General features: G+C 39.2%; 1 protein-coding gene across 4 annotated transcripts in view; it reads left to right on the forward strand.

The window, feature by feature from the left end:
- LOC121375727 (neuronal membrane glycoprotein M6-a-like) overlaps positions 1–15,746 on the forward strand; it is a 128,790-nt gene that overhangs the window by 81,228 nt on the left and 31,816 nt on the right. For all 4 annotated transcript variants that reach the window (XM_041503330.1, XM_041503329.1, XM_041503327.1 and 1 more), the window contains one exon: positions 15,314–15,476. In XM_041503330.1, the coding sequence (XP_041359264.1) occupies positions 15,314–15,476 (163 nt within the window). The remainder of the gene's footprint in view (positions 1–15,313; positions 15,477–15,746) is intronic.

Consider the following 15,746-nt stretch of genomic DNA (forward strand, 5'->3'; position numbering starts at 1 on the left):
TGACCGCCGTGTAGATATTCAGCCCTCATTAGCCGAGGCTAAATACACGGTCGCCGTGTATATAGCCACGTCTGTGTTAAACAACTAAGATGGCGGCCTCCATTACGGTTGCAGGCCTATTTATGGAATTCGACTTTGTACGCAATATTTAGCACGATGTGTTTACGGTAGTCGACTGGATCTGAACGCAAAAAGATCGTTTCGAAATGCGACAAAGAAGGCTGTACATATCAAAAGAGGAGAAGCGGTCAGAGCGGTGGGAAACTGTTAAAAAGGTCCTGCGTATTATATGGTATAGATATATTATTTGTTGCATGCATAATAGACAAAAGTGTGTGATTAACTCCAGTGAGGTGATCTATGGATGTTAGTGATCTATGGATGTTAGTGATCTATGGATGTTGGCGGTCTTAGTCAATGGATGTTAGTTGTCTATGGAGAAGAAGCGGTCAGAACAATCGGAAACCGTTGAAAAGGCCATGCGTATTATATACTCTTCAAAAAAAGTAGGGGAACCTGAAATATTAATATCAACTATTAGACTACAGACATCCTAGTAAAGAACGTTCAGGTCTGTTTATCAACACACCGAAACACATTCCATAGTTTGCACATGCATCACGCAGTTGCCCCGTACACGTGCTTGGGGTGTCATTCTCGATTTTGACAATTTCCAGGAAGGTCCATTAATCACTGTGTAACATTATTTCTGTCAATCTTTTTCATTCTGTTGATCATACAGTTGTTATTGTTTTGTTTTTAGTCATTTTTATTATTTGAATTTGCGATTTACTGCTAAAAAACCCCGTCAACTTTCAAATTTCACTTCTAACCCCAATCGTCCTTCAAGATCTTTGGTGGTCATAAAATCTATTGTAATACTGAACTACCGGTTGTAATGTTTGCCCAATTAATTCACTATTATCATATAACCATTCCCCACATCTAATATACCTTATAATTGTGGCAATTGTAAATTCTTATTAGAGTTTCCCTACTTTTTTGAAGAGTATATGTTATAGATAGATTATATATTGCATGCATTAATAGACAAACTGTGTGATTAACTCCAGTGAGGTGATCTGTGATGTTAGCGGTCTATGGATGTTAGCGGCCCGTGGACGAGAAGATATCAGAACGATCGGAAACCGTTAAAAAGGCCTTGCGCATTTTATGTTATAGATATATTATTTGTTGCATGCATAATAGACAAAAGTGTGTGATTAACTCCAGTGAGGTGATCTATGGATGTTAGTGATCTATGGATGTTAGTGATCTATGGATGTTGGCGGTCTTAGTCAATGGATGTTAGTTGTCTATGGAGAAGAAGCGGTCAGAACAATCGGAAACCGTTGAAAAGGCCATGCGTATTATATACTCTTCAAAAAAACGTAGGGGAACCTGAAATATTAATATCAACTATTAGACCACAGACATCCTAGTAAAGAACGTTCAGGTATGTTTATCAACACACCGAAACACATTCCATAGTTTGCACATGCATCACGCAGTTGCCCCGTACACGTGCTTGGGGTGTCATTCTCGATTTTGACAATTTCCAGGAAGGTCCATTAATCACTGTGTAACATTATTTCTGTCAATCTTTTTCATTCTGTTGATCATACAGTTGTTATTGTTTTGTTTTTAGTCATTTTTATTGTTTGAATTTGCGATTTACTGCTTAAAAAACCCGTCAACTTTCAAATTTCACTTCTAACCCCAATCGTCCTTCAAGATCTTTGGTGGTCATAAAACCTACTGTAATACTGAACTACCGGTTGTAATGTTTGCCCAATTAATTCACTATTATCATATATCCATTCCCCACAGCTAATATACCTTATAATTGTGGCAATTGTAAATTCTTATTAGAGTTTCCCTACTTTTTTGAAGAGTATATGTTATAGATAGATTATATATTGCATGTATTAATAGACAAAAACCGGCCTCGGTGGCGTCGTGGCAGGCCATCGGTCTACAGGCTGGTAGGTACTGGGTTCGGATCCCAGTCGAGGCATGGGATTTTTAATCGAGATACCGACTCCAAACCCTGAGTGAGTGCTCCGCAAGGCTCATTGGGTAGGTGTAAACCACTTGCACCGACCAGTGATCCATAACTGGTTCAACAAAGGCCTTGCTTTGTGCTATCCTGCCTGTGGGAAGCGCAAATAAAAGATCCCTTGCTGCCTGTCGTAAAAAGAGTAGCCTATGTGGCGACAGCGGGTTTCCTCTAAAAACAGTGTCAGAATGACCATATGTTTGACGTCCAATAGCCGATGATAAGATAAAAAATCAATGTGCTCTAGCGGCGTCGTTAAATAAAACAAACTTTATTTTAATAGACAAACTGTGTGATTAACTCCAGTGAGGTGATCTTTGATGTTAGCGGTCTATGGATGTTAGCGGCCCGTGGACGAGAAGATATCAGAACGATCGGAAACCGTTAAAAAGGCCTTGCGCATTTTATGTTATAGATAGATTATTTGTTGCATGCATAATAGACAAAGTGTGTGATTAACTCCAGTGAAGTGATCTATAGGTGTTATTAAAGTCACCGACACCGGAACAGCCCGACAAGACGAATCATCGCTGATTATTCTTCCACTGTAGTGGTAGCAGTCGGTAGCAGTCGGTAGCTCTGTCTTTGAACAGGGCTCGAGTATCGTATTGGCCCCTCGTCTGGGCCGGGCAGTAATTGACGAGTAGCAGTGATGATGGACGTCTCGGGTTATTCTAATTACGTCGTCTCGAGGGCCATTCCGCTGTAAGCTGTTTGCTTCTATTTCTGAACCAGGAATTTCCTAGTCTCTGTTCTGGTCAGGACCTGCTGTATATATTCGCAGTCTCCCCTTTTTTTTCTACAGAGCTCGTTGATGAAATCTGTAAACTAATTTAGTTCAGCAGCATTGTCCCCAAGGCTCATATCAGTTAATTTCAGCCTTGTAATATCGGTCGCCTATGGTTGTATGTCTATTTTTATCCAGTATTCCCATGGGTCGCAGAGATTAGGGAGTCGAAAGCCCCCACCTCAACCCCACTAATTGTCTAAACCTTAAAGCCACTGATTGTAGTTTCTGGGATGCGTACCTTTTTGTTGGTGTTGCTGTTTCTAAGTATTTTTGAGCGGGGGAAAGAAACAAAGTTGATTTGCCAATATTGATAATTTAAGGCAGTTTTAAGTAGCCTAATTTGTAAGTTAACGGTAAAAAAGGGCTGTAATCGTAGAAACTATTTTCCACTTCCCGATAACTTGAGTCGGCGATTTTAACTCATTGTTTGCTGTACTTGTTACCCTGCACCACTGTCTTCCTCCCTGTATGTCTGTATGTCTGTCTGTCTGTCTGTCTGTCTGTCTCTCTCTCTCTCTCTCTCTCTCTCTCTCTCTCTCTCTCTCTCTCTCTCTCTCTCTCTTTCACTGTGTGTCTCTCTGTGTCTATGTATCTGTCTCTCTCTGTCTCTGTCTCTCTCTGTCTCTCTCTCTCTCTCTCTCTCTCTCTCTCTCTCTCTCTCTCTCTCTCTCTCTCTCACTGTGTGTCTCTCTGTGTGTCTCTGTATCTGTCTCTCTCTGTCTCTCTGTCTGTCTCTCTCTCTCTCTCTCTCTCTCTCTCTCTCTCTCTCTCTCTCTCTCTCTCTCTCTCTCTTCGTCTCTCTCTTCGTCTCTGTCCTGGGTAGAAGGTGAGTTACGGGCATGGAATCACCGGCTTCGGTATATATATATATATATATATATATATATATATATATATATATATATATATATATATAATATACACACACACACACACACACATGTATATATATATCAGACTATTCCAAATGAAACAACTTTTTTAGCGAGTTTACATTATTCTTTTTTTCCCCCATTTTAAAGGTCTCGCTATTATCATGTCTGGACTTGTGTCATTTACCAGGCATTAATAACATTAGCCGTGTTTTATAGACCAAGTGTTCTCGACTTCATGCAGTGGGTCGATGTACATGTCATCAGACTGAAAATGAAAACACTATTATAATATTTTGAGTCGCCTAGAGAACACCAGGGCTATATTTTGAGAAACGGCGGGTGCCCTGCCTGCAATGGGTTGGTTCCAGCTAATGGTATTGAATAATAATCGTGTATCTGGTATTATTGTTTATATTAACAGCAGACCTGCTAAACGTTTCTAAAACGTGGCCGATCAGACCATCGCATACAGTTATGTAAAGTTCTTTCTAAACACCAGTGGTTCCAGATGTGACCTTGCAACGTTGCGGGTGGGCCAGTCCTCAAATCGCTTATTTTGTATGGCAGTATTAGTAATACAACTACAACCCTTCCCCCAACCAACCCCACCCAGACATTTGTTTTTAAATGTATAATAGTTCCTATATATCCTGTGTGATTATCATATTTGTGAACACAGTTATCTGTGAGTCCATGCCATCCGATTTTCGCGACGCCCAAATATCTCTTGAACTTTGTCTTGTGCAAAAACCTTTTTTTAAAATGATTTTACGTTTTAATGTGAAGCCAGTTTAGGAAGTGTCAGGCTCCCTCCACTCGATTCAGAAAAGAAGCCTCGTATACTGGAGAGTGACTACCACAGACAAAACGTCTGACATTGATCCATGAGTACATGCCCTCGGGACATTTTCAAAACAAATTTTGGACTCTTTCTTATGCAGAGATACGAGCTTAAATTAAATTTTGATTTCATTTGGCGTAGTTCTAATAAGTTTTACATGCGAGGAAAAAGCATGCAGCGTTTATTAGCTTGGTCTTGCAAATGATAATGACCTTTAGAAAATCTAGACCACTGCTTTTAAAACGCCAACTTCTAGACTCAAGATGTTATTTGCGTGGGATATACTTTTGTTAAAGCATCAAGTCTTAACGTTTAAGGGTTTATAAGCCGGGGTCTTGTCTATTTTCAGTGAAAATGTCAGAAGTTGCAGACATTCCGAACACCTGGTTCGCTAATAATAAAATACAAAAACCATAACAGAAACGTTTGTTTGCTCCAAATGAGCCAACCCATCTTGAGGGCTCAATGTAGCTTGTTATCTAAATTAGGTTATGTGTCTTTAATATGCGCTACTGGCAAGATTTCGTCTTCAGTGTATATTATTCTACATCTTGATATTTCCTTCACAAAAGTGCCTGCAGCACATTCGACGTATTAAATATATCATCTAATCATCTATGTCATCGTGTCCTGTATGTCAGTATATAGGATACCATGGATTACACAGGTAATACTTAAAATATCAAGTGTCCTGTTGTTATTGTTTTTTGTTTTTATACCTATTTATTCAATGACAATTATTATTATATAATTATTAGTGTTCACGTTCTCAAACTGACTTTAGTTTGGTCAGCACGTCCTTTTTTAATTAACATATTTATTACACACATTCAGGAAATTATATTCGAATTGATTACTAGTACTTATTGTTAATTTAGGTTGTTGCAAAGTAACATTTTAGATAATATCTTTAGTTGTTATTTGTAGCCTTTTGACAATCGTTATCCTAACAAGTGACCATCTAGATTTCAAGAAATATAAGGTGGGTTCGGGGCTGGGAAATGTTTATGAGCACCTGTCAGTCTACTGTACCTAGATGATATATCTATGTTCCATCTTGTGTAGAGATATCGTCCCCAGCGACATGCTAGACTATAAACCTAACTCGATATCTAGTTCTAGCCGGCTGGTGCCATGCCCATAACATCGTTATCTAGCCCAAATGTGCAGAAGTCGATTCATCTGGCCGAGAACTAGTTCACCTGGAGGTCACAGTACGGAATGAATTGCCTGACCAGTAGCCGTCTGACTGACCACTGGTCAGCAAGATATATGACTTTGAAGCAGTATCGAATGTCCTCGGTAATTCCCTACTAACAACAATTTTCGCTTCTGACCGTGCCCATGCTGATCCCGGTGCCAGAGAACAAAAACAGCGACTGATCCTCACTGAGTACACATTTACCGAGGAATTATTGACTAACAGCTGTAAAGCCTGGCTCTCATACACTATGTAAAGTACCACACCACCATTTGCTGTGTTCCTGCCATTAGTCCGGTTTAGGTTGCATAGTACCAAAGAAGAGAGTTCCGTGTCAAAGTTCGAGGTTCAACTATTCACGGAGTAAAAGCAGCTATGGGTGTGATTGGTAGTAATATGTGACATTGATTATTTGTGCAAATACTATTATCCATTGACAATAAATAAATACACTTTTATTTGTTATACAGTTGTTACGCAGTATATACTAGAGATTGAAACTAATGCAGGGTACCCCCAAAATAGGAACTGCAATTTTCAGCAAAAATGACGGATGCTATTAAAAATATTAATTAAATCTCTTAAATGTTATGTGACACCCCCCCCCCCCCCCCCCCCCCCCCCCCCCCCCATTTTCTTGTAGGTAGATTAGATGTGAGGTGCCACACTTTTTATTGCTGTACTTCCTGGGTGTGTTGATACGCTGCTCATATCAGTTTTATTAGTAAACGTTAACATTATCGGCAATAGAAACTGATTTGGTCTATTAGAACCTTTAGGAAATAGGTCCTCATATATATATTTTCTTCAATACAAAGTTCTGATATGCCTTTTCAAATCTTTCTTTGATGATTTCAAGTGGACTGACCTTTGTAGTATTTAAATACCTCGTTGATTTGAAGTTACTTGTAATATTTATTTAATTTGTTTGCTTTTTTTTCTGGGAGCGCGATTTAGCACAGTCGGTTGAGTTCTCGCTTGAGATGCTTGCGTCACAGGATCGAATCACCTCGGTGGATCCATTCAGCTGACTGGGTTTTTTTTTATCGTTCCAATTAGTGCACCACAACTGGACAAAGGCCGTGGTGTGTGTTTTCCTGTCTGTGGGAAAGTGCATATCAAAGATCCCTTGCTAAATTAGAAGAAACAAAAATGTAGCGGGTTTCCTCTGATAACTACGAGTCAGAATTACCAAATGTTTGACATCCAATAGCCGATGTGCTCCAGTGGTGTTGTTAAATAATAATAAAAAAAAAACTTTTGTTTATTCTTCTGATGATGTTAGTCTTTACACTGACGAAACATCGAATATTTTTAATATTTTAATATAAATTTAATGTTAAAGTGGTTTCAATATTTAGTTTTAACTGACTTGCATAACAGCGACATGAGGCGGTGCTCTGGCATGAGGGTGGCGAACTAAAAATGTTAGTGGTTGACCTATATTTTTGGCACGGTAATTGTCAAGGGAGAGTACTCTCTAAAACTAATAGTCACATGACCCTCTCGCTGTTGTATTTTTCACAGAATATATTCTGACATAGAAATTGAATTGAAATGCTTGGAATAATTTATTGTGGTGTGAAACCTTAACAAGTCGGCGACTGACTCGTAGAAAACACTAGCTTTATGAGAACACCTTTGCAGACGGTCTTCGACGGTCGACTACAGATTGGGAAGGTTGAAACGTGTTCGACTTTGCGGATCTGCCGCAGTGTGACTTCTAATACCCGGTAGCATAAGCACTTTCCGGAAATTTTGAAAATTCATTTCTGAAATTACAAGCAAATTCAGTAAAACCATAGACAATCATCTTCTCCAGTATCACTAAATACCAATTACAATATGTAAGTAATTTTGGTCGTCTTTACACCATGTTTCTTCATTTAAAATAGTGTGTATAGTTATTTTGAATCATGTATGTATATATTTTACGAAGAACTCCTGTCGTCATCTTATCATTGTAAATACCCATTGTACAATAATTGCTCATATGCCTCTTGTTTGACGGCCTGAGTGTACCGAAATAAACTTTCAAAGCCTCAAGAGTTTTAGTTTTAAGTCATTCTGCGTCGGTCTGCGACTCTTGGCGACTTTATAGAAACCAGACTTAATTGCGCTGTTAACGAGATTGGGTTCTCACTTTCACACCACGGTAAAACAAACACTATGGTGCTGTGGTACATTAGCTCGTCGGACCATATAAATTAGTATCTGTTTTCTTTTCAACTAATGTCAGCCTTTGATGACTCGACTACATGGTAACATGCGATGCTATGTAAGTCTGATCCATTATAGTAACGTATTGTGACATATTACCGCACTAAACCAATATGTTCAGTTTGGTAGTTATGTAATTATGTGTGGATAGGTATTTAACTTAGACCAATGGCCTGTTTGCTAATCCACATCTTATGGAAATATACATGCTTAGCTGACTAAATATAATGTGATGTCATGCCACGTTAGGCGTAAAATAAACTGTTTGACGTAACCCATGGTAATATGTCGAAACTACAAACGTTTGATTGCGCAAAGCCACACTCTCATTCTGTCTTCCTTTTCTTTATCCCTTACTCTCTCTCTCTCTCTCTCTCTCTCTCTCTCTCTCTCTCTCTCTCTCTCTCTTTCTCTCTCTCTCATTTTACTCTCGCGCTCCCCCCTCTCTCTCTCTCTCTCTCTCATTTTTTCTCTCGCGCTCTCCCCCCCTCTCTCTCTCTCTCTCTCTCTCTCTCTCTCTCTCTCTCTCTCTCTCTCTCTCTCTCTCTCTCTCTCTCTCAATACTTTCTTTCTCATTCTCTAATTCGAATTCCAGTACATGGTGAAATAGTTTCAGGTCGGCTCGGAGCCTCCTTTTGCTCGAATATCTTCATCACTTTTGCCTGAATTCGAAGATTTGTTCCAGCACTGGTGGGGGAGGGGGTGTCCCCTGTGAACATCCCCCGTCCCATCCCGTCTCGTAGCTTATGTCCGTTTCTTCCTTTTTCCTTTCTGTTTGCAACTTCTCACATGTGCCTTTTTTTTCAACGAGAAACTGTTGGTTAGAAAATGGAATCGAGTTTTAATAATATGCTGTTGAGGCACGCGTTCCCTCGAGAAATGATCGCCCGTTTGTTAGATTCTCATTTTACACGAATAATGCTAATGTGTGAATTAGGGTTTGTTCCGGTTCGTTTTCTCCACGTTCGTGAATAATTGATTAACGGAAATCATCTCCATTCAAATGAAGCTGTGGGACGTGAGAGGGGTTTTCTTACCCGAACCGCTGGTTAGTGGTGTTGACAAAACCACAGGCTGACTGGCTTTGGTGGTGTAGTGGTTAAGACATCGGGTATAAGGTTGGTAGGTACTGTGTTCGCACCCCGGTACCGGCTCCCACCAAGAGTAAGTTTAACGACGCAGTGGATAGGTGTCAGTCCATTACATTTCTTTGACTGACCACTAACAACTAACCACTAACCCACTGTTCTGAACACATAGCACAAATAACTGAGGTGTGTGTGTGTGTGTGTGTGTGTGTGTGTGTGTGTGTGTGTGTGTGTGTGTGTGTGTGTTTGTTTGTGTGTGTGTGTGTGTGTGTGTGCCCAGGACAGCGTGTTTGATAATTTATTGGATGTAAGCACGAAAATACGTACAAACGAACTAACTACAGGATGCGACCTAGGCTTGGGTCACGGAATCGTACCCCTCCTCGGTAGACCCATTCTTTGATTGAGGTTGTACCCCCTCTCAACCAGTGGTCCACGACTGGTATATCAACGGGCATGGTATGTGTTGTCCTACCTGTGGGAAATTGCATGTAAAAGATCCCTTGCTGCTAATGGAACAATGTTGCGGATTTCCTATAAAAACTAATGTCAGAAGTGCCAAATGTTTGAAATCCAATAGCCGATGATGAATTAATTAATCGTTAAACAAAACAAACTTTAAACTCAATGAGTATACAATGTCAGTGACATGACTGATCTGAGATTTTACAAAGGACTGGGAGTGGGAAGGGGGTTGTAGAATTCCATGATCGTACTTCAAATGGTTGCTAATTGGAGTGAAATTTTAAAAGAAAGAAAGTGTGCTCCTCTCCTCTCTCTCTCCCCCCCCCCCCCTTCCCCAAGACTCCGCGCCTGTTTATTTTGTATCAATCGTACAAACACATTCGTGCTGTATTCAAGTGAGACTTCAAGTGTATCGAAACTCGTTTATGACCTCGTGTGCTGTTTTACAGATTACGTACAGTAATGACTAATGCCTTCTTGTCCCTGTAAAAACTACCAATACGCTTGGAGCACCGCAACACCCAGGTTCATCGATTTCTAGCAGTGCTTAAAATTCTTCTTTAGACCCTCACATGTAATGCGAGTTCTATTGCGAGAAACCTGCGTGTATATAGTGCTAGCCGAGAGGTGGATTTGTAGCTGAATGCTGGTGTACGGACTTGTTAATGATGATACGAGAGCGCGCAGACTTCCCGCTGATTTCAAGTTACAATTTCCTGTTTTCTGTAGTATGACACACATCATGTAGTATCTTGATAATGGTGGCATATTTTGCAATGTAATATCTGCTGGAACGCACGCGCGGGCGCTAGTACGCGGAGAAAATAAAGCAAATATCAAACCCTATCCTGTGTTTATCACTGGAAAACGTTCATGGTCGTGGACCCCGGCTCCATGCTTGTAAATCGTTGAACTTTTGAGTCGAGCTTTCAGTAAAGTATCGCTCTATATACAGATGGCGTGTAGTCAATGTACGAAGACTAAATTCTAACTGGCCTTTTAAGTTGTATAAGCACGCACCTAGGACTATTTCCTGACAATTTGTCTACAGTGTAACTTGAATTTTTTGACAGTAAATTATATTCTTCTTTTTCTTCTTCTTTTCTTGTTCTTTTTCTTTTCTTCTTCTTCTTCTTCTTCTTCTTCTTCTTCTTCTTCTTCGTCTTCGTCTTCGTCTTCTTCTACAGCATTAAAATGCATTACTATTGATTTGACATTTACAGTTAATTGTAGTGTTTGTATGAATAATTATGTGCGTTCGTGCATGCGTGCTTATGTATATGCCTGTGTGTTGTAATCAAATTTTTAATAAATATTTTAATATTGACTTGTTACTGTTTTCTGATTATCAGGTATTAAAATTCTGGCCATCTCACTAACTGACGACCAGAGGCCTAATACACAGAACTCCCGTAAGCTCTCTTAAACATCATCATCGCAGCGCCCTTGCATGTCTTTTTTATTGCATATGATGTAGCTCCACTGGTTAATTACTATTACCTGTGGATCTAAAAGCATCCCGTTGAAGTTCATGTCCAGTTGACCTTTCATTCAGCCAATCAAAACCTTACTTGCAAAATCATGCCAGTGATTTGATTTTTTTTTTTAAACATTCGGGATTATGCCGAGGGTATACGAAATGATTCGGATGAATTACGAAGTATGCCGGAAGCTAATTTCAATATAAAACCTTTAAGGATATGGGCACGTTAATAGAGTTCCCAATTCCCAAATTGTTATTTATACATGCATACACACGCACACACAAAAGGATTGGGCACAAGTAATCCTGTCTTTTTGTTTTGCAATTGCATGGCAAGATCGCGATAGTTTAGTGAATTAGGCCCCAGGCTACACAAATCATAATACGTGTTGTGTGAACAGCATGTAGAACAAGGCTGCATTTTTACAACTGCGTAGAAATACGACGGTTCAAGAAATGAGAACTATTTTCAAAGTAACCAAAAGAGCTGGCGACACGACACTGCATGAGAAATATTTTCTTGCGAGATAAGATTTCGCGTTCCAGATGTCGAGTTTTCACGAAATTGCTCCTGTGAGTGTCACATTCTTTCTACAACAACAACAGCACAGTGTCCCCCTTTTTTTTTTCACCAGTCCGGGTTGTATAGTGTGTTCAAACTGATCCGTTTTCGGCGAGGGCGGTTTCCAGTTGATATGCAGTTCTTGGTTTTGGTGGTTCACAACAGGTGTTTTTACCCGCTCTAGACTGCAAAACCAATGCGTTGGAGATGAGATTTCTAACATGAGTAATGTGTTTTGCTATTCTTAATGCTAGTTCCAGTAAGATAAGTGTACGATATTGTATTTTCGGTAACGCGATCTCGTGAGAACGAATACAATTTCTTGCAATAAGCGTATGACGCGTAAAGTACGTGTACACGTATACCGCGTGTAAAAATTTACATAAGACCAACACGTGCGTGATTCCACCGGCAAATGAAAAACAAAGATATAATATTAGCCTTCTCGGCGTGGTAAACATGGCTGATTAAAGCATTACGCTGGATTCAGTAGACTTTATACACAGACGACCCGCTGTGTCTACACGTACATGCATGGCCTGTGGTGTGCACACACGGCGATTTGTGGCGTGTACACTCGTGACGTCATGTGCACACATGACATGTAAAGTACGTGTTGCGATGACACGGACGGTCGTTTACGGTCACCCCATTTTGTCGCCATCTTCAGCTTTGATGGCCCAGGCCGGAACGTAGCCCAGTGGTAAAGCGTTCGCCTGAAACGCGTTCGATCTAGGAACGATCGCCGACGCTGGGCCCACTGGGGTATTTTGTGTTCCAGCCAGTGCTCCACAACTCGGTGTATCTCTGTCATCCGTAACCGCATTTCCAACGCCATATAACCGTAATTAAAATGTGTCGAGTGCATTTTGAAATAAGATATTTCATCTCTCTTCCTTGTTGGCGCTTGCAAGAGCTTTTCCTCACCATTGTGTGAGTGGGTAGGGGTTATGGGGACATTGGATGACACTGGTGAATACAACATACAAATTAAAAAGTTAAAGTTTGTTTTGTTTAACGAAAACACTAGATCACATTGGTTTATTAATCATCGGCTACTATATGTCAAACATTTGGTATTTCTAACATGTATCTTACAGAAAGAAAAAAAACAGCTACATTTTTCCATTATATTTTCGACTATATTTATACCTATTATTTTTGTTGTCGTTAACATGTTTTTATTTGAGACATACATTTCGTTGCGCCCGATCTAAACAGTGGATATATATCAGATTTACTCAAACATTTTACAAAATTTACACATTTATACCAATATGTGTCAAGTACCTGTGTGTTGTCCACTGCGGACCATGAACTGCGTGCTCAGTTTTTCTGAGTCATTGATCTATTTTACCCTACTAAATATATTTATTTATTTTCCTATACTAAAGACATTTATTTATATTACTAAATACATTTACCTACTTTACTATATTAAAATACATTGATCTATTTTACTATACTAAATACATTGATTTATTTTACTGTATAAGTTAAAATGCATTCGTCTGTGTTATTATACTAAATACATTGATCCGTTTTTATATATAAAAATACATGTGTCTGTTTTATTATTCTAAATATATTAATGTATTTTTCTTCCGTGAAAAATGCGTGTTTAAACCGATGTACTAGAATTGCGGCCTAAGGTACATCGGCATATGGAGTATGCTTCAGACGATATTTTGTTTCCTCTAGTTTATTTCCGTACTTATATCCACTTAAAGGGCCACACCCTAGTTTTTAAACACTAAGATATATTTTTGACTATTAGAGCCGTTTTTGAAAACTGAAATCATACTTTACTTAGATTTTATTGTTTATATTATCCATTTCCGCACAGTTGAAGTGTTTTTGGTCATCCTGGTGTTTTTAATGTCACAAAATGCATTTTCCATATTTTTAAACAGTTATGGAGTCAAGTTTTAGTCTATTTTAAAGGTATTTCACCATTTCAAAGTAACAGATTCATGTTTCACTCAATTGTAACTTTATCCAAATATGTTACAGGTTTGTAGATTAACTAAACTTAGTGTTAATTTTCGCGGGTTGAAACTAGGGTCTGTCCCTTTAACTAAACTTAGTGTTAATTTTCGCGGGTTGAACCTAGGGTCTGTCCCTTTAACTAAACTTAGTGTTAATTTTCGCGGGTTGAACCTAGGGTCTGTCCTTTAACTAAACTTAGTGTTAATTTTCGCGGGTTGAAACTAGGGTATGTCCCTTTAAGGTTCAAGCACGCTGATGGTCAGCTGCCTGGGCTGTCTGTCCATGACAGTGGGTTAGTGGTTAGTTTGTTAGTAGTTCGTAAGAGAGGTCGATGTAGTGGCTTTACACCCACCCATTGAGTCGTTAATACTCGCTCTGTGTAGGAGCTGGTGCTCGGGTGCGAATTCAGTACATACCAGCCTAACTAGTTAACTAAAGAATATGAAAGTTATAATGTGTTGCCATTCGACGTAAACAGTGGTTTCCTTTAGAAAATATTCATCATACATCCATTAAAATAATAGCAAATTCTTTAGCAGTAAGGAAATGCAATTCAAATTCCATGTTTGGCGACACGTGTTAACCTGCCGGTCACCCTTAATGGATTTTGCAATAAAAAAACATTTATAAAATACTGGTACATGGAATTTATATGCATATATAAGGCCGAATTTACGAAGCCTGTTTTTCTTAAACGCAAATGTTTTAAAAGCATGGTCAATGTATATAGTTCCACGCGTGTAAGACTTAAACAGGCTTTGTAAATTTGGCCCATTATGTTGTGTGGGCGTGTAATTCTAGGTATTGAGATGCAGTTATACTTGCTATAAGTATTCTTTTGTAATATAGGGCTGGACGTAGCCAAGTGGTAAAGCGCTCAGTCGATGCGCGGTCGGTCTGGGATCGATCCCCATCGGCAGGCCCATTGGGCTATTTCTCGTTCCAGCCAATGCACCACGACTGGTATATCAAAGGCCGTGGTATGTACTACCCTGTATTTGGGATGGTGCATATAAAAGATCCCTTGCTGCTAATCGAAAAGAGTAGCCCATGAAGTGGCGACAGCGGGTTTCTTCTCCCAATATCTGTGTGGTCCTTAACCATATGTCTGACGCCATATAACCGTAAACAAAATGTGTTGAGTACGTCGTTAAATAAAACATTTCTTTCTGTCTTTCTTTCTTTCTTTTGTAATACTTAATGCAATAAACTACAAGGCCAAATTTACAAAGCCTGTTTTTCTTAAGCACGGCTGATAGAAATAAGCAGACCTTTTTACTGGTCAAAGAGACAAATACATCTAGAAATCTGCTTGTCCGCCAATATTTTCATTTGTCCAAATAACTGGTTTGTTTGTTTTAAGTACAAGGATGATGGTTTTGATTGCTTAAAATGAAACTGCATTGAACATTTTCACGTGTCCACAGGACAACCACCAAGGTACATTTCGTTTGTCCGAATAGATTTTCACTTGTCAGGACAAACGGACAAGTGCTTATTTCGAATGCTGATAATGTATATAGTTACACGCGTGTAAGACAAAAACGAACTTCGTAAATTCGGCCCATTGTCTTTAAATTTGACAACAAAATTAATTAAAATGTTTGGCCATTATGCAACTTAGAGATTGCTTCTTTAATGTGCATTATCCATTCAATACGGTTAAATGATGAAATATATATCTTATATATAGCCAATATTGCAGCTTTAATGAATACTTGTTTTTGTGCTATTTTTCAGCTCGAAATGCTACGTGCTGTGAGAAGATCATCAAATGTCTGTCGCACGTGCCATTTGCGTCACTGGTCGCGTGGATTATTCTCGTCATTGGTCTCGGAGGAATCACCGGAAACTTGCTGGTTGGTGCACGGAGGTCACGTGATCTGCTCAAGTCAAGTTCGCAGTAAGTTGCTATGGTTACTGGGAATTTATTTTGGTAAACATTTTTTTTATGAACATTGGTCTGGCATTATTTCGCTGTGATTAGTTTATTTGACCACCCAGTTTGTTTAGGGTTTTTGGGGGGGATAGAATTTAAATATTTAATTGTGGTCTGGATTTTATGGTCTAATCTGAGAAGGCTTGCTTAGGGTCTGTGTTAAACATTTGATGCTGTGTCAGCGCTCATAGACCCTATTTGTTGAAAAACGTTTAATTCGCGCTTAAACAACGT

This window comes from Gigantopelta aegis, chromosome 6 (assembly GCF_016097555.1).
Source record: "Gigantopelta aegis isolate Gae_Host chromosome 6, Gae_host_genome, whole genome shotgun sequence".
NCBI classification, from domain to species: Eukaryota; Metazoa; Mollusca; class Gastropoda; order Neomphalida; family Peltospiridae; genus Gigantopelta; species Gigantopelta aegis.